The sequence below is a fragment of the Neomonachus schauinslandi genome, chromosome 6, assembly GCF_002201575.2.
Source record: "Neomonachus schauinslandi chromosome 6, ASM220157v2, whole genome shotgun sequence".
In the NCBI taxonomy this organism is placed as follows: domain Eukaryota; kingdom Metazoa; phylum Chordata; class Mammalia; order Carnivora; family Phocidae; genus Neomonachus; species Neomonachus schauinslandi.
In genome coordinates this window covers 142,526,516-142,554,004 of record NC_058408.1, presented here as the reverse complement: position 1 = coordinate 142,554,004, position 27,489 = coordinate 142,526,516, and the positions used below count along the sequence as shown (strand labels likewise).

The following is a 27,489-nucleotide window of genomic DNA, read 5'->3' as shown; positions in this document are numbered from 1 at the left end:
CTGTCACTGGCGTATCTTACCAGACAATTAAGGAAGTGGTTTTTTTTTTTAAATCAGGTGACATTTATGAACTTAACAGATTTATAATTTTGTTCTCCAGAATGTCTACCAGAGTCCTTTTGGCCACTCTTTCTATCCCTATTACTCCTGAGCGTACTGATATTGCTCGACTTCTGGATATGGACGGCATTATAGTCGAAAAGCAACGTCGCCTTGCAACACTGCTAGGTCTTCAAGCCCCACCAACACGAATTGGCCTTATTAATGATATGGTTGGTATAAGTTTGAGCATTCTTACAGCTCAGAATAAAAAACTTTATGGTCAGATTTTATAATTCATGCCAGGTGGTTCTAATGGACTAGTTTGAGTCCTCATTGTACCCATAGATACGTGTAGAAATTTATAAGAAGGGTACCGGTTGAAGTCAGGTCAATAGATTAGCTGACTGAGCCTATCTTAGCATATTTCCTCTTTGGAGAAGGGATGTTAAATGGAGAATCTAGAATAATTTCTTGATAGGAATAAGAGCTGGGAGAATTTCATTTGAATGCTTAAACCACAGCTAATTTCAATACAAATATAAGGGCATTTATAAGGGGAAGTATTCAAGAAATGTGGAACATCAGTCATGCACCCATTTTGTATTGGAGATAGAGTGTTCGTATGTGGGGATAGGATCTGCGGTTGTTTGCCTCAGTCTTGTGACTAAATAGGTCTGTATGGGAACACACTCCTGTGCTTGCAAGTCTTGCTGTGTCCCTTCAGTTAGTCTCTTGTTAGGTTAGCAGTCCCAACATGGGAAGGATAAAGGTCCACATGCATTAGGTATTCTAGAATGTTTATAGCTAAGGTAAGGTAAGATTTAGTTACGGGCAGTTTTGAGGTTTATGAAATTAGGCCACTTTTTTGTCTCCTTTTAAGAAACGTTATACAGTGGCACCCTTAGCTGAGTTCTAGTCCCATATAAGAATATAAATCATAAATATAATTGGGTAAATTCTCATAAGGTAGTTTCTAGTCACCACTCCCCACCCCCCCCAGTAGCCACTGCCCTGATTTGTAACACCTCATATTAGTTTGCCTGTGTACTTTGTATGAGATTTAAGTTCTATATATATGCAATAATATGTTAAATTCTTTTTCTTACCATTATATTTGTGAGATTTATTTACATGTTGAATGTAGCTGTTTTTTCTTTGATCATTTCTGTACAAGAACATCTTATTGGGGCACCTCGGTGGCTCAGTCATTAAGCATCTGCCTTTGGCTCGGGTCATGATCTTAGGGTCCTGGGATCCAGCCCCACATCTGGCTCCCTGCTCAGTAGGAAGCCTGCTTCTCCCTCTGCCCCTCCCCCTGCTCATATTTTCTCTCTCTCTCAAATAAATAATCAATCTTAAAAAAAATCTTATATGTACTGTGGTGTTGCTGTGGTGATTTTTGTGTGATAGTTACTTGTAAGCTTTGGTATTTTATTTATTACTGGTAATAAATTAGCTTGTATACATGAGTTGTCATTTTTTTTTTCTTTTTAAGATTTTATTTATTTATTTGAGAGAGAGAGAGAGCATGAGAGGAGAGAGGGTCAGAGGGAGAAGCAGACTCCCTGCTGAGCTGGGAGCCTGATGTGGGACTGGATCCTGGGACTGCTGGATCATGACCTGGGCTGAAAGCAGTCGCCTAATCACCTGAGTCACCCAGGCGCCCTACATGAGTTGTCTTTGTAAATATCATGGATCATGTTGAGTTAGAGTTTTTATATCCTTATTAAGCTCTTGGGGGACTTTGCACTGTAGGTAGATGCATAATTTGGGGTTAGAGACCCAAACATAGTTTTCCTTTGAATTCCTCTGATGAATTTAAAGAGAGTTGAGGCCAGTTTTTCAGACGTTTTCCAGATTTCCAATCCCCTATTTTTCTTACTTATACTCAGTTCACTTGGAAATCTAGTTGGAAAATTTCCTTCAGCAAATTAAACCTTCTGTGTATTGTAGGTTAGATTCAACGTACTACAGTATGTTGTCCCTGAAGTGAAAGACCTTTACAATTGGCTGGAAGTAGAATTTAACCCACTAAAACTCTGTGAGAGAGTCACAAAGGTAAGACTTTGTTTTTTAGTTTTGGTTATACTACCATATAGCTGGCCCTTTTGCTATTTCATATTTATATTGAGGGAGAAGTATTGTCTTATATGTTTGAATTCAGTGCACATTTCATTATCTTTTTTTCTTTACATCAAGAAAAAAGATATTTCTGATGTGCTAAATAAACCTTTGGAGGTAAATTAGCAGCATGACTAATTTAGCCATTGCTGTCAGTCACCTTCAGACAAGCTTCCGTATAGCTTTGTATTTGTGTATTTCCCTGCACTGTGTGATGTTTTTATATGTTTAAATTTAGAAAAGTTTCACAAATGTTTAAATGGTACTTAGAAAGTATAATTATTTTTTTAACATACTGGATTGTGCAGGTTCTGAATTGGGTTCGGGACCAACCTGAAAAGGAACCAGAGTTGCAGCAGTATGTTCCACAGCTGCAAAACAACACCATACTCCGTCTTCTGCAGCAGGTATTTCTCCCCTTGATTGTTCTTATCACAACACGAAAAAATTTTGGAATCACTAGGGAGTGAACCCTTCACCAAACTCTATCCTTACCAAATTAGTCTTACTATTTATTTGATTTGAAAAACAGTTATTTTATGTAATTTGTAATTGCTTTTTTCTCCTTTATTGAATACCATCTTTGTACATTATTCCTCATTAACATAATGCAAATCTATTTTACTCCTTTTAATACCTTTGTGGTGTTACATTGTCTAAAGGGTACTGTGATTCATTTATTCAGACTCTTTTGATGGAAGTGTATTACTAGGGTTTTTTTTTGCTATTAGAAAATGTTGCAGCAGTGAACATTTCCATACATGTATCTTTGCATACTTCTGTGGCTTTCTGTCATCTAGGAAGTGAAATTAGTCACAGGGCTTACACATTTAAAGCTTTAATAGCTCTTCAAGATTCAGTTAATGAACCCTCCTACCAGTAGTGACTTCCCGAAAGCCTTTTCTCTTACAATAGTTATTGTTAGTCTTTTAACATATTTTAGTCTGACTTCTGTAAGTTTGAAGATTATAGATTATAATCACTTCAGTGTTCCTGTTTTGTCTTCCATTTGTTTCATTGGGGGGGGGCTTTTCTGATAATGTTGACTTGCAGTATTTGTGCACATTTCATTGGCCTGCTTCTCTTGTATATGTGAGCAGTGTTATTTCTTATGTGCTATACAAATAGTTGAAGGTTAATTAGCAGTATAACTAAATAGTAATGCTGCCAGTCTCCTTCAGACAAATAAGTTTATTGAAAGCGTTCAGATCAGTTAGGTAAGTAGCAGGTCTTTATCTATAAATATGTGGCCATTCAGGGCTTTTTGTTTTATAGAACTAGGATTTGAAAGGCTTATGCTTCTGAGGAATGGTATAATGTGATAGTTCAAAGCATAGCATTTGGAGTTGATAGCCTTGAATTGGAATTCCAGATTCAGCGATGTAGTGTTGACACTCTGAGCTTCGGTTTCTTTTCTCTGAGAAATGGACATAATTTCTGCTTCTCATACTTGTGTAAGACTGCACAAAAAAATGCTGAATAAATGATAGCTGTTGTTACTAACCTTGTGTTTTCTTATGCAGGTGGCACAAATTTATCAGAGCATTGAGTTTTCTCGTTTGACTTCTCTGGTTCCTTTTGTTGATGCTTTCCAACTGGAACGGGCTATAGTAGATGCAGCGAGGCACTGTGACCTGCAGGTATGTGCCAGAAGGGACACTGAGGTGGAAGGCCTTTAAGAACTAAAAAACACATATTATGTCCTTTGTTGCTCAGCTTTTGGTTTAGTGGCACCATTTTAAAGTTGTACTGACTGAATCTTCTGGTTTTTGTATTTAACATTCTTAGTTTTTTTCCCCTCATAATCGGTTGAAATTTTTTATCAAAAGTCATACATTCCTAGAATGATTTCATGTTTATGTATAGATATAATTATTAATGATATTACTTAATTCTCAAAGGTTCGTATTGACCACACTTCTCGGACACTTAGTTTTGGATCTGATTTGAATTATGCTACTCGAGAAGATGCTCCAATTGGTCCTCATTTGCAAAGCATGCCTTCAGAACAGATAAGAAATCAGCTGACAGCCATGTCCTCAGTACTTGCAAAGGCACTTGAAGTCATTAAGCCAGCTCATATATTGGTATGTATCTTTAGGGGAAAATGACCTACGGAATTTTTGAGGGGCCCTTATTCTATGTCTTGCACAAAAAGGTTTGAGACGAGTCTGATAAAATGGGCTTATTATATAATTCCTATTTAGTTGTATTTGGTAGTTTTGGTATTATACCTACTACACATATGACGCCCCCCCACCCCCCAATCCCCTTTAGGGAGTATTATGCTTGGGTTTTTCCTTTCTGCTTAAGTTCTTTTCTTGTTTGTGTGCTCTGTTGGCATTTCCCCTTGGCTTGCACACTTAAGTAGGTTTGGTGCAGGGAAAATTTGACCTAGGAAATAAAGGTTCTTTAGCTATGTCACTCCTATTAATAGAAGACTGTATAGGTCATAGTATTTGGTGCTGGGAACTAGTAGCTCGAATAACATCATCTCCTGTTCCTAAATGCCGACACATGGGTAATGCATCAGGATTATTTAGTAATTATTTGATGCCTAATATGGTGTGTCACAAAAGAATTTTTTAAAATGCATTTGTCTTTGAAGCAAGAGAAAGAAGAACAGCATCAGTTGGCTGTTACTGCATACCTTAAAAATTCACGAAAAGAGCATCAGCGTATCCTGGCTCGCCGTCAGACAATTGAGGAAAGGAAAGAGCGCCTTGAGAGTCTGAATATTCAGCGTGAGAAAGAAGAATTGGAGCAGAGGGAAGCTGAGCTCCAGAAAGTACGGAAGGCTGAAGAAGAGAGGCTGCGACAGGAGGCAAAGGAGAGGGAGAAGGAGCGCATCCTACAGGAACATGAACAAATTAAAAAGAAAACTGTCCGTGAGCGTTTGGAGCAGATCAAGAAAACAGAACTGGGTGCCAAAGCATTCAAAGATATTGATATTGAAGTATGTAGCACATTCCTTCTTAACAACTTTAATCTGAATCTCAGAAGCATGGTCTTTTACCTTTATGGATTACTTTGGGTTGTCTGGTTATTTTCACTCCCTTTGGTACAGCTGATTCATTAACTGTAATCTATGAAGTAAACATTTGTTTTTAATGGCTCCGCAGTTTTTAACCGTTGTTAAAATGGAGTTGGGTACATGCAGTTTAAAGGAATGAGAAGTAGATGTTAAGGTCATGTTGTTTTCCCTACATGGAAGTGGAAATACGGCTATTGTAAAGCATTTTTACGTTGCCTTAAGTTTACCAATTGTGAGCATTTACTCATTGTGTAGAAAGTAATTTAGGTTTTGATTTTAGAAAAATCACATTTCCATACACATTTCTCTTATATTCTTACTAGTGATTGTGCATTTGTAATACTTCTCAGGATCTTGAAGAATTGGATCCGGATTTCATCATGGCTAAACAGGTTGAACAACTGGAGAAAGAAAAGAAGGAACTTCAGGAACGCCTGAAGAATCAAGAAAAGAAGGTAGATGAAAGAACTGGTTGGTAAACTTTTATCATGCCAGTTTAACAAATTTTTTTAAAACTACATTTGTTTTCATGTCATTCAGATTGACTATTTTGAAAGAGCTAAACGCCTGGAGGAAATCCCGTTGATAAAGAGTGCTTATGAAGAACAGAGGATTAAAGACATGGATCTGTGGGAACAACAGGAAGAAGAAAGAGTAAGGTTTTCGTTTAAGTGTAACATTTGTAGACTGTAAACTGTAATTACATCCTCTGCCAATAATTGGGCCATGGTTTCAAAACTGATTATTTTTGTGTTCCTTTGCCAGGAATGGTGCTTTAATGGCTGTGTCCCAACAGATTGGTGGGCAGATAGAAATTTTCACAATAGAGATTAAAAAATGAAACTTGTAAAATACAAAGGGCAGCTGAAAAGTTCACTAAAAAAAAGAAACAACCCAGCTTTATGGGGATATAATTCACATGCCATACAGTTTTCCCATTTAAACTGTATAGTTCATGGTTTTTAGTATATTTACAGAATTGCACGGCCATTTAATTTTAAGATGTACCCCAAAAGAAGCTCCATACCCATTGGTAGTCATTCCCCGTTTCCTCCCCCACCACTTTGGCCTCCTACGATCAGCAATCTCCTTTGTCTTGGTAGATTTGCCAATTTTTTAGACTTTTTATATAAATAGAGCCACACAATACATGGTCTTTGTGACTAGGCAGTTGCTTCTGTAGTTTTGTTAGTATATATTATATTTACCTAATTATTCAAAAGCAAGGTTTGCAAGTGCGTGTAGTGGCCAAATTTGTGATTAAAAACTAGTAGCTCCCTCTGGTTAAAAATAAAAAGTAACTACAGATAGCACATCTGTGGGGACTGGTGTGGGGAATGCAGCCTCTTGGTTGCATTGGAGTGTTGTCATTCTGGGCTTCGTTTGCCAGTTCCTCCCATTTTTTCAGAAGTTAGAATTTTTGTGGTAATATGTAAAATGAGGGAACCAAGAATGTAGACCAAATAAAGTACTTGAGATGATCTGCTGTAGTCTTTGCCCTGAAGCCTTCCTTTTAAAGTCCCCTTGGAGTGCAAAGGGAAAAGCCTCCTTAAATCAGTAGTGCAGCCTACTTTAACCTCCAGTTTTCTTTAAGGGAGAAAATATCTTACCGTTAAACCATAGTGCTTATTGCTTCTGAGGTATTTTATTTTACTGTATACGTTATAGTTTTTCTTTTATAAAAATTTGTAGTACTTTTGGGCCTAAATAAAAAGTTTCTTATAGATGCCCCTCAGGACTCCTTTATCCATCTTCTGTCCCCGATTGCCTTTCTAGGAACATGTGGGCATAGATGATAGTAAGTCTTCCATGTTTATGGCAAGATGGAAAGGGCAGAGGAGCTGCTTGTCACTCTTCAAGAATATCTGTCAGGAATTAAGAGTAAATTGATCAGATAATGAATCCTTTGAAATTTAACTTCATATTATGTATTTGCAGATTACTACCATGCAACTAGAACGCGAAAAGGCTCTTGAACATAAGAATCGAATGTCACGAATGCTTGAAGACAGAGATTTATTTGTAATGCGACTCAAGGCTGCACGACAGTCTGTTTATGAGGTGAAGTTACTGGTTTCAGGGAAACATTTATTCATGAGCTTTTTAGTTTTGCCTTAAGGTTCTTCTTTAACACAGTGGTACATTCTGTCTTGACCCTTTGTAATGATCATTCGAGTAATATTTCAGTAGAAAGGTTCTTGAAAACATAGGCTATTAATCAGTCAGCCACGCTATAAACAAATTTTTCTGAAGGTGAAAGTGGACTGCATCAAATTTACTTTTGTTACAAGCTTTTGTTTACTGTTTGATTTAGAAAGGTCAGAGTGTCTTGCTCTTAAATTCTAATTTAATCCTTCGATTTGTTTTATATAGCAAACCCACTAGGTGTAGAAAATAGCTGTCAACAAATTAAAATGTAAAAAATTTGACATGAAAAAACTCCATAGTCATTTGGAAATTTTTAAAAATTTTATTTATTTATGGAGGTGGGGGGTAGAGAGAATCTCAGGCAGGCTTCACACCCAGTGCAGAGCCTGACGTGGGGCTCAATCTCGACCTTGAGATCATGACCTGAGTTGAAACCAAGAGTCAAATTCCCAGCGGACTGAGCCACCAGGCACCCCCATTTGGAAGTTTTTGTACTTGAAAGCTGCTTCTGTGGTTTCAAGAAATTTGCAGCACTTTGGTAAACTTCAAATTTAATTAGTCCATAGCTCTTCAAAATTTTTGATTTTTTTTTTGTTATACATTCTGTTAATAGGAAAAGCTTAAACAGTTTGAGGAGCGATTAGCAGAAGAAAGGCATAATCGCTTGGAAGAACGTAAAAGGCAACGTAAAGAAGAACGCAGAATAACCTACCATAGAGAAAAAGAAGAGGAGGAACAGAGGAGGGCGGAAGAACAAATGCTAAAAGGTATCTATAGACCAAGATTGGAGGTAGTATAAGGCAAGGTTGATATTCAGTTTATAGCAGTCATATTCAGGGCACCTGGGTGGCTCAGTCGGTTAAGCATCTCACTTCAGCTCAGGTCATGATCACAGGGTCCTGGGATCGAGTCTCACATCCAGCTCCCTGCTCAGTGGGGAGTCTGCTGCTCCCTTTACCTCTGCTCCTCCCCCTGCTCATGCTCATTGTCTCTGTCTCTGTCAGATAAATAAATAGAATCTTTAAAAAAAAATTTAAATATAGCAGTCATATTCAGAAAATACAGGAACAAGGAACCAGGATCATTGGCTTCTTTTTTTTAAAGATTTTATTCATTTGTGAGAGAGAGAGAGCGTGTTCACAAGCAGGGGAAGCAGCAGAGGGAGAGGGAAGCAGGCTCCCCGCTGAGCAGGGAGCCCGATGGCGATGATGCGATGACATGAGCTGAAGGCAGACGCTTAACCGACTGGGAGCCACCCAGGCGTTCTGGATCATTGGCTTCTTAACTGCAACTAACTAGAACTTAGTTTTTAGTTGCCTGAAGTTTGTTATAGGTGAGGATGTTATTTCCTCTACCAGCTTATTTCCATATTTTTGGTGTTTCTTAAAAAATAGTATCACTTCTTGATTTTTATCACTGTATTTTATGTAATAGTAATATTTATTGAGGAACAGTGCCAGATGAAGTCTGTCAAATGATTCTTTATCTGGAAATCGCAGATGTTCAGGAGTTGGGGAGGGATTCAGGTATCTTCTTATCATTACAAAACTATTCATGTTGAGTGGCATAATACTTGTTTTACTTGAATATCTTCTGCCCCTTAGCTGATATAAACTACTTAAAATATAAAAAAAATTTTCCTTCTACTTTATGTTGCCTGTTCAATACCAGCAAACTAGACCTAGCAAGAGCGGAAAGACGCAGGTAGAGGCATACTTTATAACTCTAATTTGTTATACAGAGCGTGAAGAGAGAGAGCGTGCCGAACGGGCCAAACGCGAGGAAGAGCTACGAGAGTATCAGGAGAGGGTCAAGAAATTAGAAGAAGTAGAAAGGAAAAAACGCCAAAGAGAGCTGGAAATTGAAGAAAGGGAACGGCGCAGAGAGGAAGAGAGAAGGCTTGGTGATGATCCACTTTCTAGAAAGGTGAGTATAGGAGTTACTCTGTTTTTATGCGATGTGTTTGTCACCCAGTTCTCTTGCATGATCCATATACCTCTGCACATGTCAGTGTCTGGGCTTGGTGTTTCAAATTGGTTGCATTTATCTCTCTTAAAGTCTGGTATTACTTTGTCTTGACAAATATAGGTTCCTAAGGGGGGAAAATTAGACTTACCTTAGCAGAGCTGGGATTTTAGGCTTCTTTTTAGAAATCTTCTCTATAAGAATGAAGTGTCAGTCTTCTAAGACTTCAGTATTTGACAAAAGAACATTCTTTAGTATATGGAAGAAGGACTGTTCTATTTTCCTTAAAGGGGGTTACTGTGAGTTCAGAGGATACTGTGAGTTCAGAGGATGATGTGAGTTGTCTAACTTCTTAGTACTCAAAGATGGGTCTGGTGGACCAGCAATGAATATTGACCATCTCTTGGGAGCTTGCTAGAAATGCAGAATCTCAGGCCCAATGTCAGACCTGAATTAGAATCTGCATTTTAACAATACTCCCATGGGGTGCCTGGGTGGCTCAGATGGTTAAACGTCTGCCTTCGGCTCAGGTCATGATCCCAGGGTCCTGGGATCGAGTCCCGCATCGGACTCCCTGCTCAGTGGGGAGCCTGCTTCTCCCTCTGCCTCTCTCTGTTTGTCTCTTATGAATAAATAAAATCTTTAAAAAAAAAATACTCCTATGATTCAAATGCTGCTCTGAATATTTATTTATTTATTTATTTATTTATTTGAAGATTTTATTTATTTATTTGAGAGAGAGAATGAGACAGAGCATGAGAGAGGGGAGGGTCAGAGGGAGAAGCAGACTCCCCACTGAGCAGGGAGCCCGATGCGGGACTCGATCCTGGGACTCCAGGATCATGACCTGAGCCGAAGGCAGCCGCTTAACCGACTGAGCCACCAGGCGCCCCTGAATATTTATTTTTAATTAATATGCACACATGTCCAAAACTGACCTGTGTTTCCTCTATCTTGTGTCTCTGATTATCTTGTGTCTCTAACTCCTGCTTCTGATTGATGACACCGTTAACCCACTTAATCATGGAGTTTTGAATCTACCCCTTCCTCTCCTTTCTGTTCCTACATTACTGCCTTAATTCAGAATTTCCTTTTGCCTGTATTATTTACTGGTCTCCTTACTATTTTCTCTGATTATAATCTTCCCCAGCTTTAGACCTTCTCTACATTGTGGTCTGCTTGATTTTTTTTTTCCCCCCCTGAAACGCATATTTGATCGTTGTACCTGCTCTTGTGTTTCACATCTTCCTTTTGGTTGGTACTCAGTACTTCTAGCCAAAGGTAAAACCTGCCTTAGCAGTCCAGGCTTTTCTAGTTTGCTGCTTTCCATCAGCTTCATCTGTCACCATTTTCCTCTTAGTCACCTATATACTCTATCCCTTCCAAGCTAGTTTGATGCCTTACCATGTTTCTGTGACATTATCTGCATGTTCTTTGTTTTCCCTTGGATGTGCCCATGTTTCCCCTTAAACAAGATACTTATTTTTTAAGTTAAGAGGTGAGTAGCTGGAGGATTTCTTGCCTGCCTTTCTCCATTCCTTTCTGCCACACTGGTGTCAATTCTCTTTACTGGAGGACCTGCTATTCTTTGATTTCTTTTTAAGATATATATGGATAGATTTTTGGTTTTGTTATTCTTGTTGCTAATTTTTATTTTTACTTCTTCAATATTAGTGAACGTGGCCTATATGATTGTTTTAAAAAATAAAAAATAAATTTGAGAGAGTGTGCGCACCCTGGCTGGTGGGGGAAGGGGCATAAGGGGAGGGAGAGGGATAGGCTGATTCCCTGCTGAGCCCCATGTGGCTTGATGTAACCCTGGGATCATGACCTGAGCTGAAACCAAGTGTAGATGCTTAACCGACTGAGCCACCCAAGCGCCCCTGGTTTGTATGATTTCTAATTTTTTGGAATTCAATACATTCTCCCCTTGTGTCCTAAAACATGTGTTACGTGTATTCTTTTTCTGTTGGGCACAAATTTCTCTGTGTATGTATGGAATTAGAAGTGTTGTGTTATTTTAATTTATTACATTCTGTTAATTTATGGGAGCTTCATATTGTGAAGAAAGGGAGGTAACTTGCTGTGATTATGGGTTTCTGTTTTTTTAATTTAGTTTTTGCAAATGTCTATTCATCCTTTCGTTCATTTTCAGCCTTTTGTTTCTGTTTTGTGCCTCCCTCTTCCTCCCTTCCCTTTCAGTTGGAGAATCTTTAGATTTATATATTCACATTTAACATGGTAATGACTGTATTTGGTTTTATTCTTAACATTTAGTTTAGAGCTTTTTATTTACTTCCATGTCCTTGCTACCTTTTCCTTTAAGCCAAATTTAAGAACTTTTCTCAGTTCATTTTTTTTGTATTCTTCTAGTGATTACCATCCATTTTTTTCTTAAAATTTATCTAAACTTCACAAACTGTATATTTTAAGAACTGTCTTCTCTGAACAAAAAATTCTGAGCATGCCTTTAGTTTTGTTTCATTGGGATAAGTGGAGCATTTTTACTTCCAGCTCATTAAAACATGTTCTCTATTCAGGACTCCCTTAACAGTTGTACAACCATATTGGCAAACACTGTTTAGTTTCAAATATGTTTATACTGTGTCACCTCTTCTCCTTTGCAGATACATTTTTGTTGGTTTTGTATATCCTTTCAGGGTTTTTTTTTTCCAGGCTGTCTTTGTGTATGTCTCAAAAGAGGTTTTGTTTTTTTCTCACAGTTGAAAAATTGTGTGATGATTTTGTCCCTTCAAAATCCTCCCTCGGAAGTTTCGAGACAGTGCTTACTGTCCTAGTACACAGGGGATGGGAGGGGATCTTGATAAAAGTCTTGGTCTTGTTACTTCTGTAGATACTCTGTTTTATTCCTTGGGAACTTTCAGAATTTTCTCTATCCTTGGGGTAAAGGGAGTGTAAAGATTTTACTGAGACTGTGTCTAGTCCCCTAAGTGTATATAGTCTTTATCATTAACCCTTTTTGGCCACTTGTGCCTTTTTAGTCAGAGGATGCGATCTGTTTACCTTAGAGAAGACTAAATTTCTTTAGCTGATGGAAATTTTTTCTCCTGTTGTCTATATTTGCCTTTAAAAGTCCTTTTCTTTCTGTTTTAATGTTTCACTCTTTTCATCTCTTTATCCTTTTGTAGCTGGTTCCTTGAGATTCCTGTTCAGTTTATATGTTTATTAGCAGGGCCTGTTCTGTTTGATCTATCATTTGAGTTAAAAATTTTTGCCAATCATAGTATTACTTTTTTTTTTTTTTTTTTAATTTTACTTATTTGTCATGGGGGGGGAGCACACAAGCAGGGGGAGTGGCAGGCAGGGGAAGAAGCAGGCTCTCTGCTAAGCAAAGAGCCAGTGTGAGGCTCCATCCCAGGACCCTGGGATCATGACCTGAGCCGAAAGCAGACGCTTAACTGACTGAGCCACCCATGTGTCCCTCATGTTACTTTTTAGAATTCTTTTTGTTTAACAGCTATCATAGCCATCCCTAAAAATCTCTTTTGAGGTGCTAGTTCTATGAAAACCTCTAATAACTTGAATTCTTTGTTCAGAGTTTAATTTGTAGGGTGAGTGTGAAGAGTGGGAGGAACTTGGTCCCTCCATTGTAGTGACCATAAATTTCATTGACATTTGTGTTCCTTTCTCTCCCACGGTGTCCACTTGGGAAAGTCTCTTAGAACAACCTCCACCACAAGAGTCCAGAGTCAGTTATGATGGCAGATGACTTACCATCTGGCTGTTACCCTTCACTGCTTCTTAACGCTAGTTGTTATTGGAGGGTTTTGTTTCCAAAACACTTCTAAAGTTTAAATGAAGATCCTCTTACTCATCTACTTGGGATTGTTAACTTTGTTAGATTTTTATCTTTCTCCTTCCACCCCTGCCCTAAGTCTTGTTTCATATTTTCCACAGTATTCTTAATTGCTGATTGTGGCCTCAGGTTATGTTTGTCGAGCAGTCAAGCTGTGTCAGAGGTGTTGGTGATTAACGTTGTGCGTGCTGCTCTCTACAAAGGCTGTACTACGTTTACATTTCTGCTTGCAGGGTGTTTATCTCCCCACACCCTTTCCATAATTTTTAATGACAACATAGTATTTTGAAGAGGGAAGTAACTGTTAATTGAGCCACCCCCCATTTGACATTTCATTTGTTCCACCTCTGTTTAGTAGGCACTGCGATGTACGTTTAGGGCACTGAGCTGTTTTCACATAATCTCAGAAGGAAAATCTGAAGTCGAAGGAGATCTGTAGATATTTTAGTAATTCTGGGGGGGGGGGGGGGGGGGTGGGTCCCAGATTACTTTCAGGTGGTATTTTATTTATACAGCCACTCGATACATGAGAATGCCAGTTTCACTGTACTGTCACTCTGACTTAAGGCTAAAAAAGAAACAACTTTAAAACTTGTTTATATTTAAGGACTTTAGATTGATGTAAAGTGCAAAGACATTTGGTAACAACCAGTAATTGTAGTAAGTGTTGCCATGTAGTGCCTCACATTAACTTTGGTGAATGTAGGACTCTCGCTGGGGAGACAGAGATTCAGAAGGCACCTGGAGGAAAGGACCCGAAGTAGATTCCGAATGGAGAAGAGGCCCACCAGAGAAGTAAGTAGAGTCAAGGACAATAGTGTTGATTAGTCATAGGCCCTACATAATACTTTATAGCAGGTTTTAAGTTTGGTTTATTTTGTGGAGGTGTGGAAAGGAGAATCGTGAAGAACTGTATGCATGTCTGTTACAGAAATGTTTTTCATAGTTTACTTCAACAGTGCCGAAATTACTGACTTTCTAAATATTTTGACAAATACATGCTTCAGATTTTTTTGTTCCCTAACTGAATACTATTAAGATTACAGTAAGAATGAACAGTTCTAGAACATATTTTCCTTTTCCTTTAAATTTATTAAGTAGATTTGAACCATCCTTTAAAAATGCCTGCTCATGATAGGCAAGATTGTTGGTCATAAGTCCTATACAGAAATTGAATTTTGAAAGGTCATAGTAATAGATTTAGAAATTGGATGCTTCTTATAAAGTGCAATTAGACACCTTTTTAAGGTAGTTGCTTTATTTGTTGATGTAAGATTTTATATTGTGTTATTTTTTATTAGGAGCACATATTTTTTCAGGACTAGGAATAATGAATTTAGGCTGCAGTGGTTTTTAAAAGGGAGTGAAATAATTCCCCAAAAGATCATGTGCTTTTCAGAAAATGGACTCTTAAAGATGTTTGGCTTGTTGCTCTGTAGGGAGTGGAGACGTGGAGAGGGGCGGGATGAGGAAAGGCCTCATAGAAGAGAGGAAGATCGACCAAGGCGTTTGGGAGATGAGGAAGAGAGAGAGTCTTCTCTTAGACCAGATGATGATCGCATTCCCCGGCGTGGCATGGATGATGACAGAGGTCCTAGACGTGGTCTTGATGAAGACCGGTTCTCTCGCCGTGGGGCAGATGACGACCGGCCTTCCTGGCGTAATGCTGATGATGATCGGGGTCCCAGGCGGAGCATGGATGACGACAGGCCTCCCAGACGAATTGGTGATGAAGATAGGGGGAGCTGGCGTCATGCGGATGATGATAGACCACCTAGACGGGGACTGGATGAGGACAGAGGAAGCTGGCGAACAGCTGATGAGGACAGAGGACCAAGACGTGGGATGGATGAGGACCGGGGGCCACGGCGAGGAGGTGCAGATGATGAGCGGTCTTCCTGGCGTAATGCTGACGATGATCGGGGTCCCAGGCGGGGCATGGATGATGACCGGGGTCCCAGGCGTGGGCTGGATGATGATCGAGGACCTTGGAGGAGTACTGATGATGACAGAATTTCTAGGCGCAGTGCAGATGATGACCGGGGGCCTTGGAGAAACATGGATGATGATCGGATTCCGAGAAGGGGTGATGACTCAAGACCTGGTCCCTGGAGACCGTTTGTCAAGCCAGGTAAAATTCTGGTATTCAGAAAAACTGCTTAGATGCTTTATAGAATCTGAGGTGTCTTACAAATAGAGAGTGAAATCTTACATGAGCTAATCACTATTCTGAGGATGATAATCAGGTTATTTCAAATAGGGGACATCTCAAATGACTGATTATATTTTGATATCTAAACAAAAAGTTATTCTTCAGCTGAAAAAGTGAAATTTTAATTATGTATGACAGCGATCAGGCTGTATTATTATTAGTTTCCAGGTAAACTGGTCTTTTATCTTTCCTTAGGTATCTGTGCAGTGATTTTTATATACGGAGCTTGGCTTCCATGTCCCACGCACCAAAAGAAGTTAAAGAACTTTACCCCTTTTTCTGCTTTAGTGATGTGTACTTTGTTTTCCTTCTGCCTGTTGACTGCTTCTTTGAGGACTCTTGTTCCCATGCCCATCCCTTAAGTATTGGTGTTCTTCTGGTTCTGTCCTAGACCAGCCTTTTCATGTAAATATTGAAAAAATCCACTTACTCAATATTTGTCTTGCACTCCTCTGTCAACCGTGGGGTTATACTATATGGGAAGAGCTCAGTTTCTTACTTTCTCAGTCTTGGGCTTGCTCATGTTTTCAAATTTTATTGTTCTTGAGCAGTTGTATATAAGTTTGTGATTTCTCTTGCTGTCTTCTCTGGGTGACTTCTTTCCTTACCTTCAGACCCATGTTTCCAGCTGCATGTTGCACATAGCACATTTCTACCTAGAAGTGTCTGTGACACGTCATATTCATCCTGTCGAAACTGAATTCTCACCCACACGCTTCTCTTCAGGGCCACCACCGTCCATCTGATTGTATAAGCTAGGGGTCTGGGAGTTTTCCTTTGCCGGCTTTCGTCCTTTTATGTTAAATGTTTTGTTTAGTTCAGTTCTACCTTCTTAATGTTCTTCAGATCCACCCACTTCCCTGCACGTACTTGGCTCTGAGCCACCATTATTCCTTCCTTGAACTCTTGCTGCTGCGGGTCCCCGTAGGCTCTCCCACTCCCAGGTCTAGTCTTGGTGCAGTAACCAGAGTAATCCATTCTACACGAAGATTTCAGCGAGTAGCCTCCTTTCCTTCTGTGCCATATTTCTATCTCTTCTGGTCTGAGTTCATTCCACTGTCTGGTTGTGTGTCTTTCCTGTTCTTGTGTAAAATGGGGAGAACAGTGTCATAGATTCTTACTACGTCATGATAAATGTTTTATATAAAGTCACTATGAATACTGAACCATTGCTCCTAAGGGAAGTATAGGTTTGGTCCTCATAAGGCCTCTGGTCACAGCATTTCTGTCAGCCAGTGAACACCTTCTTTGTGCATTTCTGTTTTAAAGATACCTTATTTAGGGCGCCTGGGTGGCTCAGTTGGTTAAGCGACTGCCTTCGGCTCAGGTCATGATCCTGGAGTCCCTGGATCGAGTCCCGCATCGGCCTCCCTGCTTGGCGGGGAGTCTGCTTCTCCCTCTGACCCTCCCCCCTCTCATGTGCTTGCTCTCTCTCATTCTCTCTCTCTCAAATAAATAAATAAAATCTTTAAAAAAAAAAAAAAGATACCTTATTTAATTCATGTTGTTGGTTCATTAACATTGAACTTACGGCCAGTAGCGCTATAACTTCTGAATGAAGCTTCTCTAACATGAGTGTTTTTCCTGGAAGACACATCCGTTGCCTTCTCGTGCTTGGGACACTAGACAGCACTTGAGCACAGTGCCTGAGGGCCATTTTAAACAGTGAAATCACCGGGCGCCTGGGTGGCTCAGTTGGTTAAGCGACTGCCTTCGGCTCAGGTCATGATCCTGGAGTCCCAGGATCGAGTCCCGCATCAGGCTCCCTGCTCGGCAGGGAGTCTGCTTCTCCCTCTGACCCTCCCCTCTCTCCTGCTCTCTCTATCTCATTCTCTCTCTCAAATAAATAAATAAAATCTTTAAAAAAAAAAGTGAAATCACCAACAAAGCACAGAAATGAGAAAACCTGTCACTCAACAGACCACCAAAAGGGTTACTTGTTTTAAAGTATGAGAGCTGCAGCAAGAGGACAAAGCGTTGCCTTTTTCGACCTCTACTGTGAACATGCTCTGTGGGCAACTCGAAGTATTTGATCGCTCTACACGTGTCTGTGGGTGACAGAGTGCCCGAGTGTTCACGTTAGCAGTTTACAAGTACATTTCAGCAAGTAGGTAAATTAGCAGGTATGGGATCTATTTAGCTCAAAGCTATGGATAGGATTAAATGAGCTCATATACACAGAAGGTTTAGAATAGTGCTGTGGCACATGATAATACAGATATTAGCGACAATAGTAATTAACCTTGTAATAGATTTTTTTTTCTAAGATTTTATTTATTTGACAGAGACACAACACAGCGAGAGGGGGAACACAAGCAGGGGGAGTGGGAGAGAGAGAAGCAGGCTTCCTGCTGAGCAGGGAGCCCGCTGCGGGGCTCGATCCCAGGACCCTGGGATCGTGATCTGAGCCGAAGGCAGACACTCAACGACTGAGCCACCCAGGCGCCCCGTAATAGATTTTTCATTTAAATCTGTTCCCTTTGGCCTCTTTGTGCATATATATGACATTTATTGATTTGGGCCATCCCATGGCTAAGTGTGAGATACTGGTCGAAGGATTTATCTTTGTTCCATGATTGCATGGGTGGTAAATGGTGGAGGGCAAGAATATGAAAAGAAAGTTTTTGGTAATAAAGGTTTTTGAAAATGAAAGGTATGAATGAAATTACAATTGGGGCTCTCTCAGAGATCTGGCTCCTACCTCTGACTCTTTAAGTTTTTTGCTTAAAATGAGTTGTCTGTTTACCATCAGAACAGATTTTTACATCTGAAATCTCAGCATATGGAACACTCAGCCCAGACTATATAAATTTCCCTTATCTTACATGTTCCTTCCTCCCTTTATGTTAGAAAAACAGTGATAGGTAGTCATAAATAGGAGCCGGTGATTCTGTAAAATAAGTTAACTTTAGTTTTCTTTTAAATGAGGTCGGAATGTCTTAAATTAGCACTTACAGTGGTGGTATTAATGTCAACATTCAGATCTCTATTCATTGTTACTAATCTGTGTTTCTTGAGTATAAAATTTTTTTGCCTTTTTTTTTTTTTTTAAATAAAAATAAAAACAGGTGGATGGAGAGAGAAAGAAAAAGCCAGAGAAGAGAGTTGGGGTCCACCTCGAGAATCAAGACCATCAGAAGAACGTGAATGGGATAGGGAAAAAGAGAGAGAGAGAGAAAGCCAAGATCGTGACGAAAACGACAAGGACCCAGAGAAAGAAAGAGACCGAGAGAGAGAGCGAGAGCGGGACAGAGAGCGAGATGGGGATCGAGAGGACCGCTTCCGACGACCTAGGTTTGCTTTGGAACTCTTTGTGGAATTACAGTTAGGATTCTCTTAAATTCTCTTTGAGAAATTGTGTGCTTTGTGCCTCAATTGAATGTCCCCTCTTAATAAAGTTGAGAAAGTGAGGCTGACACTGGGTGGTAGGACTCTTTAGTTACACAGGTATCTTTGCCAGCCCATTGCCTTTCCCCTGTGGTTTAGTTACTCAGTTTTATAGCCCTATCAAAAGCCCCTTGGATTTTTATTAGCGGTAACAGTTCTAACTTGCTGCTTCTGGCCTGAGTGGCTTTATGCTGATGAATCTAGACCAACACCATTTAATACAGTTTTCTGCAGGGATGAAAGCATCCTGTATCTGCAGTGCCCAGTATGGTAGCCAGCAAGCACATTTGGCTGTTGAACATTTGGAGTGTGGTTAGTGCTATTGACAGAACGTCTTGATTCTGTTTCGGTTAATTTGTATTTAAGTAGCTGTATACGAGTAGTGCTTGCTGTGTTGGACAGCACAGGTCCAGACGTTCTCATTCGACCTCTACACCTGAAGCATCAGATTGAGATCAAGGCAGAAATTTAAAGGTCATCCCTGTTATATTTGTAAACTCTGTGAACATCAACTTGAATGTGCTCTCTGGAGTCTTAACGACAGAACTTCAGCATGTCATTTTGAATGATTCCAGGGATGAAGGAGGCTGGAGAAGAGGACCAGCGGAAGAATCTTCGAGCTGGAGAGATTCAAATCGCCGTGAAGATAGGGATCGGGATGACCGTCGTCGGGAGAGAGATGATCGCCGTGATCTAAGGGAGAGGCGAGATGACAGAGACCGAAGAGGACCTCCTCTTAGATCAGAACGTGAAGAAGGTATGGATGGTCTGCACGTTGCTGAACTATTGGAAAACAATAATTTTTGAGGAAATTTGGGGTTTTATTGCCTCATCCATTCTTATAAACATCAGAAATAAGATAGTGAATATTCAGTTTAGAATTCATAGTTCTCAGGGCGCTTGGGTGGCTCAGTCGGTTAAGCATCTGACTCTTGATTTTGGCTCAGGTCATGATTTCCTCGGGGTTGTGAGATCAAGCCTCACATGGGGCTCCGTGCTCAGCAGGTAGTCTGCTTGATATTCCCTCCCTCCCCCTCCAGCTCGCTTGTTCTCTCCTTCTCAAATAATAAATTTTTTAAAAAAATTCACAGTTCTCATAAACTTAGTAGTCACTCTAAAGTAGCTCATACCTAAATTGAAAGTATAGCAGTAGGCTAATTGGATGGTAAGCAGTATATATTGCTTTAGAGGTTTATGTAACTAGGAAACAGTTTGTCAGTTGTTTAAAAGTAAGATCTTGGTAGATAAGCACAAAGTGTAAAATATTCTTATTCTGGAATTGTGACAGTTGAAACTTCAATTAAAAAAAAAAACAAGAAACTTGTAATGTTGAAAATGGCCATTGCACTTTAGTTGCCTCACAAACTTTTTTCATTTGTACAATGGGATTACAAGGGTTTTTCTTATATTAACCTGTGAAGTATGCTTATGGCCATTTCGCTGTTACTATTTCTTCAACAAGAGCCAGAAGTTTTATTTTAAAAATTTCATTCAGATTTTTGTCACCTTGTCTTAAATTATTGTGACAGTTAGGACACTTCCCAGGCCAGTGGTTTCTTCCTGTTGGCAAATTTGAGTTATAGCTCTCTTTTTTTTTTTTAAGATTTTTTTTATTTGACAGAGACACAGCGAGAGAGGGAACACAAGCAGGGGGAATGGGAGAAGGAGAAGCAGGCTTCCCATGGAGCAGGGAGCCTGATGCGGGGCTCGATCCCAGGACCCTGGGATCATGACCTGAGCCGAAGGCAGGCGCTTAACGACTGAGCCACCCAGGCACCCCTTGAGTTTTATCTCTTGTCTGTATGTTGTTTTGAAGGATTTGCCAAAAATTGTATCAAAATGATTAAAATATATTTAGATTTTATTGATTTTTTTTTTTAATGGGGATTCTATATTGTTACTTTTGTTTTTTTTAAAGATTTTATTTATTTATTTGAGAGAGAGAATGAGACAGAGAGAGAGAGCACGAGATGGGGGAGGGTCAGAGGGAGAAGCAGGCTCCCCGCCGCCGAGCAGGGAGCCTGATGTGGGACTCCATCCTGGGACTCCAGGATCATGACCTGAGCCGAAGGCAGTCGCTTAACCAACTGAGCCACCCAGGCGCCCTATTGTTACTTTTATAGTACGGGATTTCTGAGTATTTGGAGGCATTTCTCTCGCTGAAGTTCTGTTTAGTCTGAGCCAGTACAATATGGTACAAACTTACTCTTTTTCTTTTAATTAAACTTTTTAGCAAGTTCTTGGAGGCGTGCTGATGACAGGAAAGATGAGCGGGCAGAAGAGCGGGAAGCCCCTCGTCGTGTTCCTCCCCCAGCTCTTTCAAGAGACAGAGAAAGAGACCGAGATAGAGAAAGAGAAGGTGAAAAAGAGAAGGCCTCATGGAGAGCTGAGAAAGATAGGGAATCTCTTCGTCGTACTAAAAACGAGACTGATGAAGATGGATGGACCACGGTACGACGTTAAATCTCGATAATGGATTCAAACTCATGTCTCACATAGGTTTGATCACATTCAAGGATTATCATACTTGTGCTTCAACCAGTCTAAATTGGATTCTTTAATGTTGTCTCATCATAACAAAAAGCATGAACTTGTATTAATCTTCTATAATAGATTGATTGTGCACCGTGTCCACAGGAGGTTGGCCAGGTGGGCCATTTTCTGGAATTTAAGGTGTTGCATTATTTCATCAATCATTTGTTTACAAAAAAAAAAAAACTAAAAAATAAATTGGAAATGTGAACCTGTCAGGTATGGAGTAACACCTGTATCTTGGTATAGAACTGATCTTTTTCTTTTGTTTTTGAAATACTATATTAATTTGGAATGAGGTAGGGTTCTGTTAGAGAAAATGTATTTGAAGACTCTTCAAAAGCAGGGGCTGAAACGACTTCCACATCATTAGCGGTTGAGACATACCTCTAGGTATCTTGAGGTATTTACTCTATTAACTACATTTAGAAAGTTTTTAGGTTCACTATAAGTGCAGTAAACATTACAAACATTGGATGCAGCGGGATTTTCTGTAGCTTTTACTTGAGAGGTGAGTATAAAGCAATTTGCAGTCATTATTGTAATGACAAGAATACTGCTCAAGTGTGAATCCAAATCAGTTACGGCTTTTAAATTTTAAAGCATTTGGTAAACTATTGCTGAGTTTTTTCTGTTGCCAATAGCAAACTGCTTTTCCATTAATGGAGAATTCATGCCTTTGAAGCATTTTAAATACGACAATATTTATAAATGTGTGGTTTGGAGGAATTGTTTAAATTCTTTTTCCTAATTTTCTTTCTCTTCAGGATAGATTCTTTCAACAAGTAATTTGTAGTAATGACTGTGTTGACTTCAATTTTGGAGTGTCGTAGCTATGTCAAAGATTAACTATTTCGTCTTATTGAAGCCAACACAGAACTTGCTGCTGTGTTTTTTCTTCAATGATAAATAAAATACTTACAGAATTTGTTTTAGTGTTGATTTGTAGTTACAGTCAAAGTGGTTTGCTTACTATTGTGAGTTTGTATATCTAGTTGAGCTTGTTTTGAGGTTTTTTTTTTTTTTCTTAAAGATTTTATTTATTTATTTGAGAGAGAGAGAATGAGAGAGAGCACATGAGAGGGGGAAGGGTCAGAGGGAGAAGCAGACTCCCTGCCAAGCAGGGAGCCCGATGTGGGACTCGATCCGAGGGACTCCAGGATGACCTGAGCCGAAGGCAGTCGCTTAACCAACTGAGCCACCCAGGCTCCCTGTTTTGAGGTTTTTTTTGTTGTTGTTGCCATTAAATGTCTGTGTTTAGGATCAAAGAAAATAACTCAAATAGAAAGCCAACGTGGCTAGGATGTTTCCTTCCTTAATTCAGGAACCCCTTAGTTTCCTTATAATGCTGTCCTCTCTGTGAGCTTGTATGCATGGGGTCTGGGTAGGTGGGTGGCTTACTATTTTCGGTATTCCCCTGAAATTAGAAAAAATATAATTTCAGAGAATATCAGTAGCAAATTGGTAGTGGCTACAGACATGCAAATTATTTCCAGTATTGGGTGGTGGTGAGAATTCCTGTTGGTACAGCTATAAGGCGGCCAGAAGAGGGAGTATTGATGCTTTTTTAAAAATAATCAGATGCAGCCTTTTCTGTTTGATGTTACCGGTGATGGAAACGACTTTTTTCAACACTTAATTTCCTTAATATCTAGTATTTCAAACAAGTGGAAATCTTAAAAGGTCTTTGGGGAGAGGGCCTACTCTTTTTAACAAATTGATGAACTTGGGGCAGTAACCTGCTGAGTCTCCCCAATCATTAGAACAGGACTGTACCTGTGACAGCACTGATTGGCCCCAGGGGACCATTCATTTAAGCTGATTTATTTAGATGAGTTATGGATGCATGTCTGATGGTTAGGCTAGTCTGCAAACCTACCCTTCCTGCCAGAACCCTTTCCCAGATAAATACTATGCCAAGTTCTTTGTCCTGAGTTGGAATCCCAGGCACAGGATAGGGGCAGAAGAATCTGCTGCTGCTTTGTGGTCCTGCTCTTAAGTTTCTACTCAAGGCCTCACAGCCTTCCCCTACATCCCCCAGTATTCACAGGTGTCAAAGGAAAGCTGAACATCCAATCTACTCACTGTGTGTAGAATGTCTTCATGTTCCCAGTGGCTTCTGCATTTTTACACAAGAACACCATGCTGCTAATACATGTGGATCTGAGGGTGGAGACAGTGGCCCAGAAAAGACTCTATATCCCCCTAGTTGTCCTTACTGGCTTCCAAGAAGAGGTGGGAATCTAGGTGTTGGGATGCTTTTATGTGCTTTATCTGTGTTTTGTTTTTTACCAAAGACCTTTTGTAGATTCATTTCTAATTTTACAAGTCTAATTGACATAGATACTGGACACCGGAAGGAATGCAGGAATGTTCCTCATGTGGTTAAGCACAGACTAGAAGGTGAGGACCAACACTGAAACTTTCCTGCCCTTTCCCTTGAGGTAGATATATTTGTAGTATAATTTTAAAATAGATAATTTTGGCTTACAATTTAGACCAAAAGTTGTTGTAATCAAAGTTAATTCTGCAGCTTCCAAAAAGGACTGCATAGGAAAACTAAAATCCAAAGGAATAAAAAGCCACTCACCGCAAATGTGTCTACAGAAAAGGACCAGCAAGAAGGTAGGCAGTCTGCCTGCAGAGCTGGTAAAGCGCTTTTGAGGATTCCATGCATTGTTTTGTTTTTAGCCAAATAACACAGGCATATTCTTAAAAAACAAAACTTTGTCACACTATTATGTATTTCTTTAAACTTTAAAAAATTAGGTTTCTTTTACCCTGAATTTTTAAGTAAACTCTACTTGCCAAAGTGGGGCTCAGATTTACAACTCCCAAGATCAAGAGTGCCATGCTCTATCACTGAGCCAGCCAGGTGCCCCACACCCTAAATTTAATTTTGCAAGTACTTAAAAGTTTTAGATTGAGAGTTCTATGCTTGGTCCTCCTAAGTGCCTTAGTGTGGTTAGTATACTTTTCCTAAGAGATCTCTAGAAGATTAATGGTAGTAATACTCTCTGTGCATGCTCTAACTCCCAGTGTTTTAATTTTAGCTGGAAAACAGGCAAATTTGAGGGGGGCTGATATCAGTGTTTTAAATGGACATGATGTTTGCCGGTAAAACTGTGATGGTGTCAATATCAAATTTGTATTAGGCACATCTCACCACTGCGGAATTCTCATATTGAACATGTCAAAGCTAAGTGCTTGACACCTAGAAATACAGTGTCTGTAACAGTTTGGCTCTTTGAAAATACAAAGTATTTGCCTGCCTAGTCCTTCTGTGCTGGAGAAGGACTGTAGTGCTCTTGAAAAGGTAGAACAGCAGTAGGAGAGGTAACAGGAATTCTCTTGACCTGACAACTACCTGAGACCAAAATTAAATGTGTATTTTCTAGCACAACAAAAGAGAATAAGTAATCACATGGTTTTATTAAGGTCCTTGAGTTTAAGACTAGTCACATCTAAAGTTCTGTGTTCTGGGGCTGGACTAGCAGGAATGGATTTCTCTTGGCCGACGTACTGTTTGCCTGCATCTCTCCGCCTTGTTCTCATCCCCCTTCCTTTGACCAAAAAGGCTCACAGCCTTCCAATATTATTTACCTCAGCCTCTCTTACACCCTCAAAGGAGTGTTCAAGCCAATTTGCTGTGGAGGAAGTTAACTGTTTGATATAAAAGCAGTCTAATGTCTAATAAAGGAGCTGAACTCTCCTACTTGTATCTAAGTAGGTATGACAATCTGCCATTTTCAGAGAGTGATGTATTTTGTACATTTATCCTAATTCACTCCGTTTTTGCCTCCTCTATCTGTCCTGATGGTAGCTACAAGCCATGGTGTGGCATCTGGTATGGCTATGAATGAGGGTGGGAGCTAAAGTTGGCCTAAGGATAGGGTCTAATCTCCTTTGTGGGTTAAGTGGTGGGATTCCAGAAACAGACTAGGGTCTTCAGGGAAAAACGGAGCACGGGGGAGGCTGTGTTCCTTGTCTTCAACCCCTACTCCATAATTCCTTCAGTGCTTATTCTGGTTTGAGGACTGCCTGTGCCTAAAGCCAGACACAGCCCATGGTGGAACCTTCTTGAACACAGGCTATTACATTAGTCTTCCCGGAGCTCAAAGGATTGCATCTTCCATTCAGTTGGGGAGACAACGGCTGGAATGAGCTTTCTACTATTGGGGAACTCTGAAGTTGAGCAGGGTGAATTAATACTGCTCCCTTTTGATCTTAATGTTACAAATGTTTTTAAAGAACTGGAAATGGGGAGGTGGGTGCATGGACAAAAGGCCAAGTAGCAAATAGGCAAGATAAATGAATTCATATACTGTTACTGTATAAATACACAAGTTTTTAAACAGCACCAATTTCCAAGTGTATACACAATAGGATTATAACTTGGCACAATTTTTCAGGGTGGAAATGCTAGTTGCTAGTTTAGTAATAAGATCTGGTACATAAAAGGATAAGGAGTTGTGTTCTACCTGCTACAGATTGTGCATTTTTACACCTCCAGCCAAGACTGAAACAAGCCACAAGGAGGGACTACCCACACAGATTAATACTGGAAAGTTTACTAAACCTTCACTTTTCAAAACGGTGATGCCGCCAGGGGCTTGCTTCACCTGGAATCAGAGTAACTGACTAAGGACAACTAAGAAATATTGTTTCCAAACAATAAAATAGTCATTTTGCCGACATTCCATAAAATCGCCAGTTTTCAGTTATGAGGCTTTTAAAAAAATATTCTAGACCTAGTAAAGTGCCTCCATAAAATTAAACATCCGAGATTAGATTGAGACAATTCATACTGATGCGCATCTAAAATAGATTGACGTATACAGTAAATAAACAGCGCCATTAAGTTGCCATATTTCAGGTAGTGGAATACACACCCAGCCTTCACCGTCCGGATGTGCACAAACTACAAACCACAGATAAATCAAGATTTTAGCGTCTAGTCTCAACCGCTCTTCGACAGGAAAGTACTCCGTACGGCCGGCTTGCTTTGAAAAAAACAAAACAAAACCAAAACGACTTCCCAAGTTGAGCTAACTGCCGAGCTCCAGGCCTCTCCAACAGCGAGGAAAAGATGGTGCGCAGACCGAAAATGAGCGCGCGGGCAGGCGGTGACCCTGGTGGCGTCAGGTGGCAGCAGACCGGAGCCCAGGCCCTCAGCGCAGCTTCTTCCCGGGCTGGCAGTCCCTGGCGCTGCGCGGCGGCGGGCGGGCGGCGGGCGGCGGCGGCACTTTGGAGAGCGGGCAGTACTTGATCGTGTGCGCGTTGTCGCCGCTGGCGCCGCACAGGGGACACGTGTAGCGGCGCAGCACCGGGCACAGCACTCGCCCGTCGGGTCCCTTCAGGATGTGGGTGGTGTAGAGCGCCACCGCCTCCTTGTTGTTCCGGCAGAACACGCACACCTGCAGCTCGGGCTTGAGCAGTCGGGCGGCGGCGGCCCCGGAGGCGGCGTGCAGCCGGGGCTCGGCCGCCCACGCCGGGGCCCGCTCCTCGCGCGGCGCCACCTCGGCGGCGGTAGGGGCTGCAGCGGCGGGCGCGCAGCTCAGCAGCACGGCGGCGGCGCGACTGGCGAACGGGCTCAGCTCGGCGAAGCGCTCCTCCAGCAGCCCGGCCTCGGCGGGGCCCGCGCACAGCTCCAGCGCGCGCAGCTCCAGCGCGCCGCCCAGGTAGCGGCCCCGGGACCCCGGCTCGTCGCTGTCGTCGTCGTCGTCGGCCGGCCCCAGCGCCCCGGGCCCGGTCCCCGCGTGGGGGGAGCAGCAGGAAGAGGAGGGCGGAGAGGTGCCGCCGCCGCCGCCGCCGCGGGCGCAGCCAAAGCGCGGCTCCCCGTCCACCGCCTTGGTGATGAGCGTGGCGAGCCCCAGGTAGTCGTTCCACGAGCTGAAGGGCTGAGGGTGCGCCGGGCCCTGGGCGCTCACGTAGCGGGCGCTGGGCACGAGCGCCATGGGCGGGGGGGCGCGGCCGCGGCTGGGCGAGCGGGGCGCCCAAGGGAAAGCCTCCATGGGCGGGCTGCGGGCCGCGCGCGCCGCCTCCCCGCCGCCGGCGCGGGCCGGACGGAAGGGAAGCGCCGAGCCTGCCCGCCGGCCTGCCGCGGGGTGGGGGCCGCCTCGCAGCCTTTTATCGGGTCCCGCTCCTCCCCGCCCCCCCCCCCCGCCCCCCCAACCTCGGCCTCGCCGCCGCGGCCCTGCCCCCTGTGCTACCCCGCCCCGGCCTCCTTGC

The 27,489-nt window shown here is 41.4% G+C and overlaps 2 protein-coding genes and 2 non-coding genes across 4 annotated transcripts in view; 3 read left to right on the top strand and 1 right to left on the bottom strand.

Annotated features, from left to right (window-relative positions):
• Positions 1-22,184, top strand: part of EIF3A (eukaryotic translation initiation factor 3 subunit A) — a 36,860-nt gene extending 14,676 nt beyond the window's left edge. Inside the window, exons 7-22 of the mRNA XM_021700226.2 lie at positions 101-272; positions 1,996-2,100; positions 2,472-2,570; positions 3,687-3,803; positions 4,065-4,250; positions 4,772-5,119; positions 5,548-5,652; positions 5,738-5,851; positions 7,136-7,258; positions 7,959-8,112; positions 9,087-9,271; positions 13,834-13,922; positions 14,567-15,258; positions 18,408-18,633; positions 19,302-19,483; positions 20,960-22,184. Of these exons, the coding sequence (XP_021555901.1) occupies positions 101-272; positions 1,996-2,100; positions 2,472-2,570; positions 3,687-3,803; positions 4,065-4,250; positions 4,772-5,119; positions 5,548-5,652; positions 5,738-5,851; positions 7,136-7,258; positions 7,959-8,112; positions 9,087-9,271; positions 13,834-13,922; positions 14,567-15,258; positions 18,408-18,633; positions 19,302-19,483; positions 20,960-21,189 (3,127 nt within the window). The 3' untranslated portion in view covers positions 21,190-22,184. The remainder of the gene's footprint in view (positions 1-100; positions 273-1,995; positions 2,101-2,471; positions 2,571-3,686; positions 3,804-4,064; positions 4,251-4,771; positions 5,120-5,547; positions 5,653-5,737; positions 5,852-7,135; positions 7,259-7,958; positions 8,113-9,086; positions 9,272-13,833; positions 13,923-14,566; positions 15,259-18,407; positions 18,634-19,301; positions 19,484-20,959) is intronic.
• On the top strand, positions 2,206-2,335 carry LOC123325225. Its single transcript, XR_006540324.1, has one exon. It is a non-coding gene; the product is annotated as a small nucleolar RNA SNORA19 (small nucleolar RNA).
• On the top strand, positions 3,222-3,350 carry LOC123325224. Its single transcript, XR_006540323.1, has one exon. It is a non-coding gene; the product is annotated as a small nucleolar RNA SNORA19 (small nucleolar RNA).
• Positions 22,185-25,890: 3,706 nt separating the features above from the next.
• Positions 25,891-27,272, bottom strand: NANOS1 (nanos C2HC-type zinc finger 1). The gene has a single exon (XM_021700016.2). The coding sequence runs from the start codon at positions 27,270-27,272 to the stop codon at positions 26,430-26,432; it is 843 nt and encodes a 280-aa protein (XP_021555691.1). The 3' UTR covers positions 25,891-26,429.
• Positions 27,273-27,489: the final 217 nt, after the last annotated feature.

Bases quoted from the DNA above. Each gene is read 5' to 3' on its own strand.
- NANOS1 (XM_021700016.2), bottom strand. From the start codon at position 27,272: ATGGAGGCTTTCCCTTGGGCGCCCCGCTCGCCCAGCCGCGGCCGCGCC.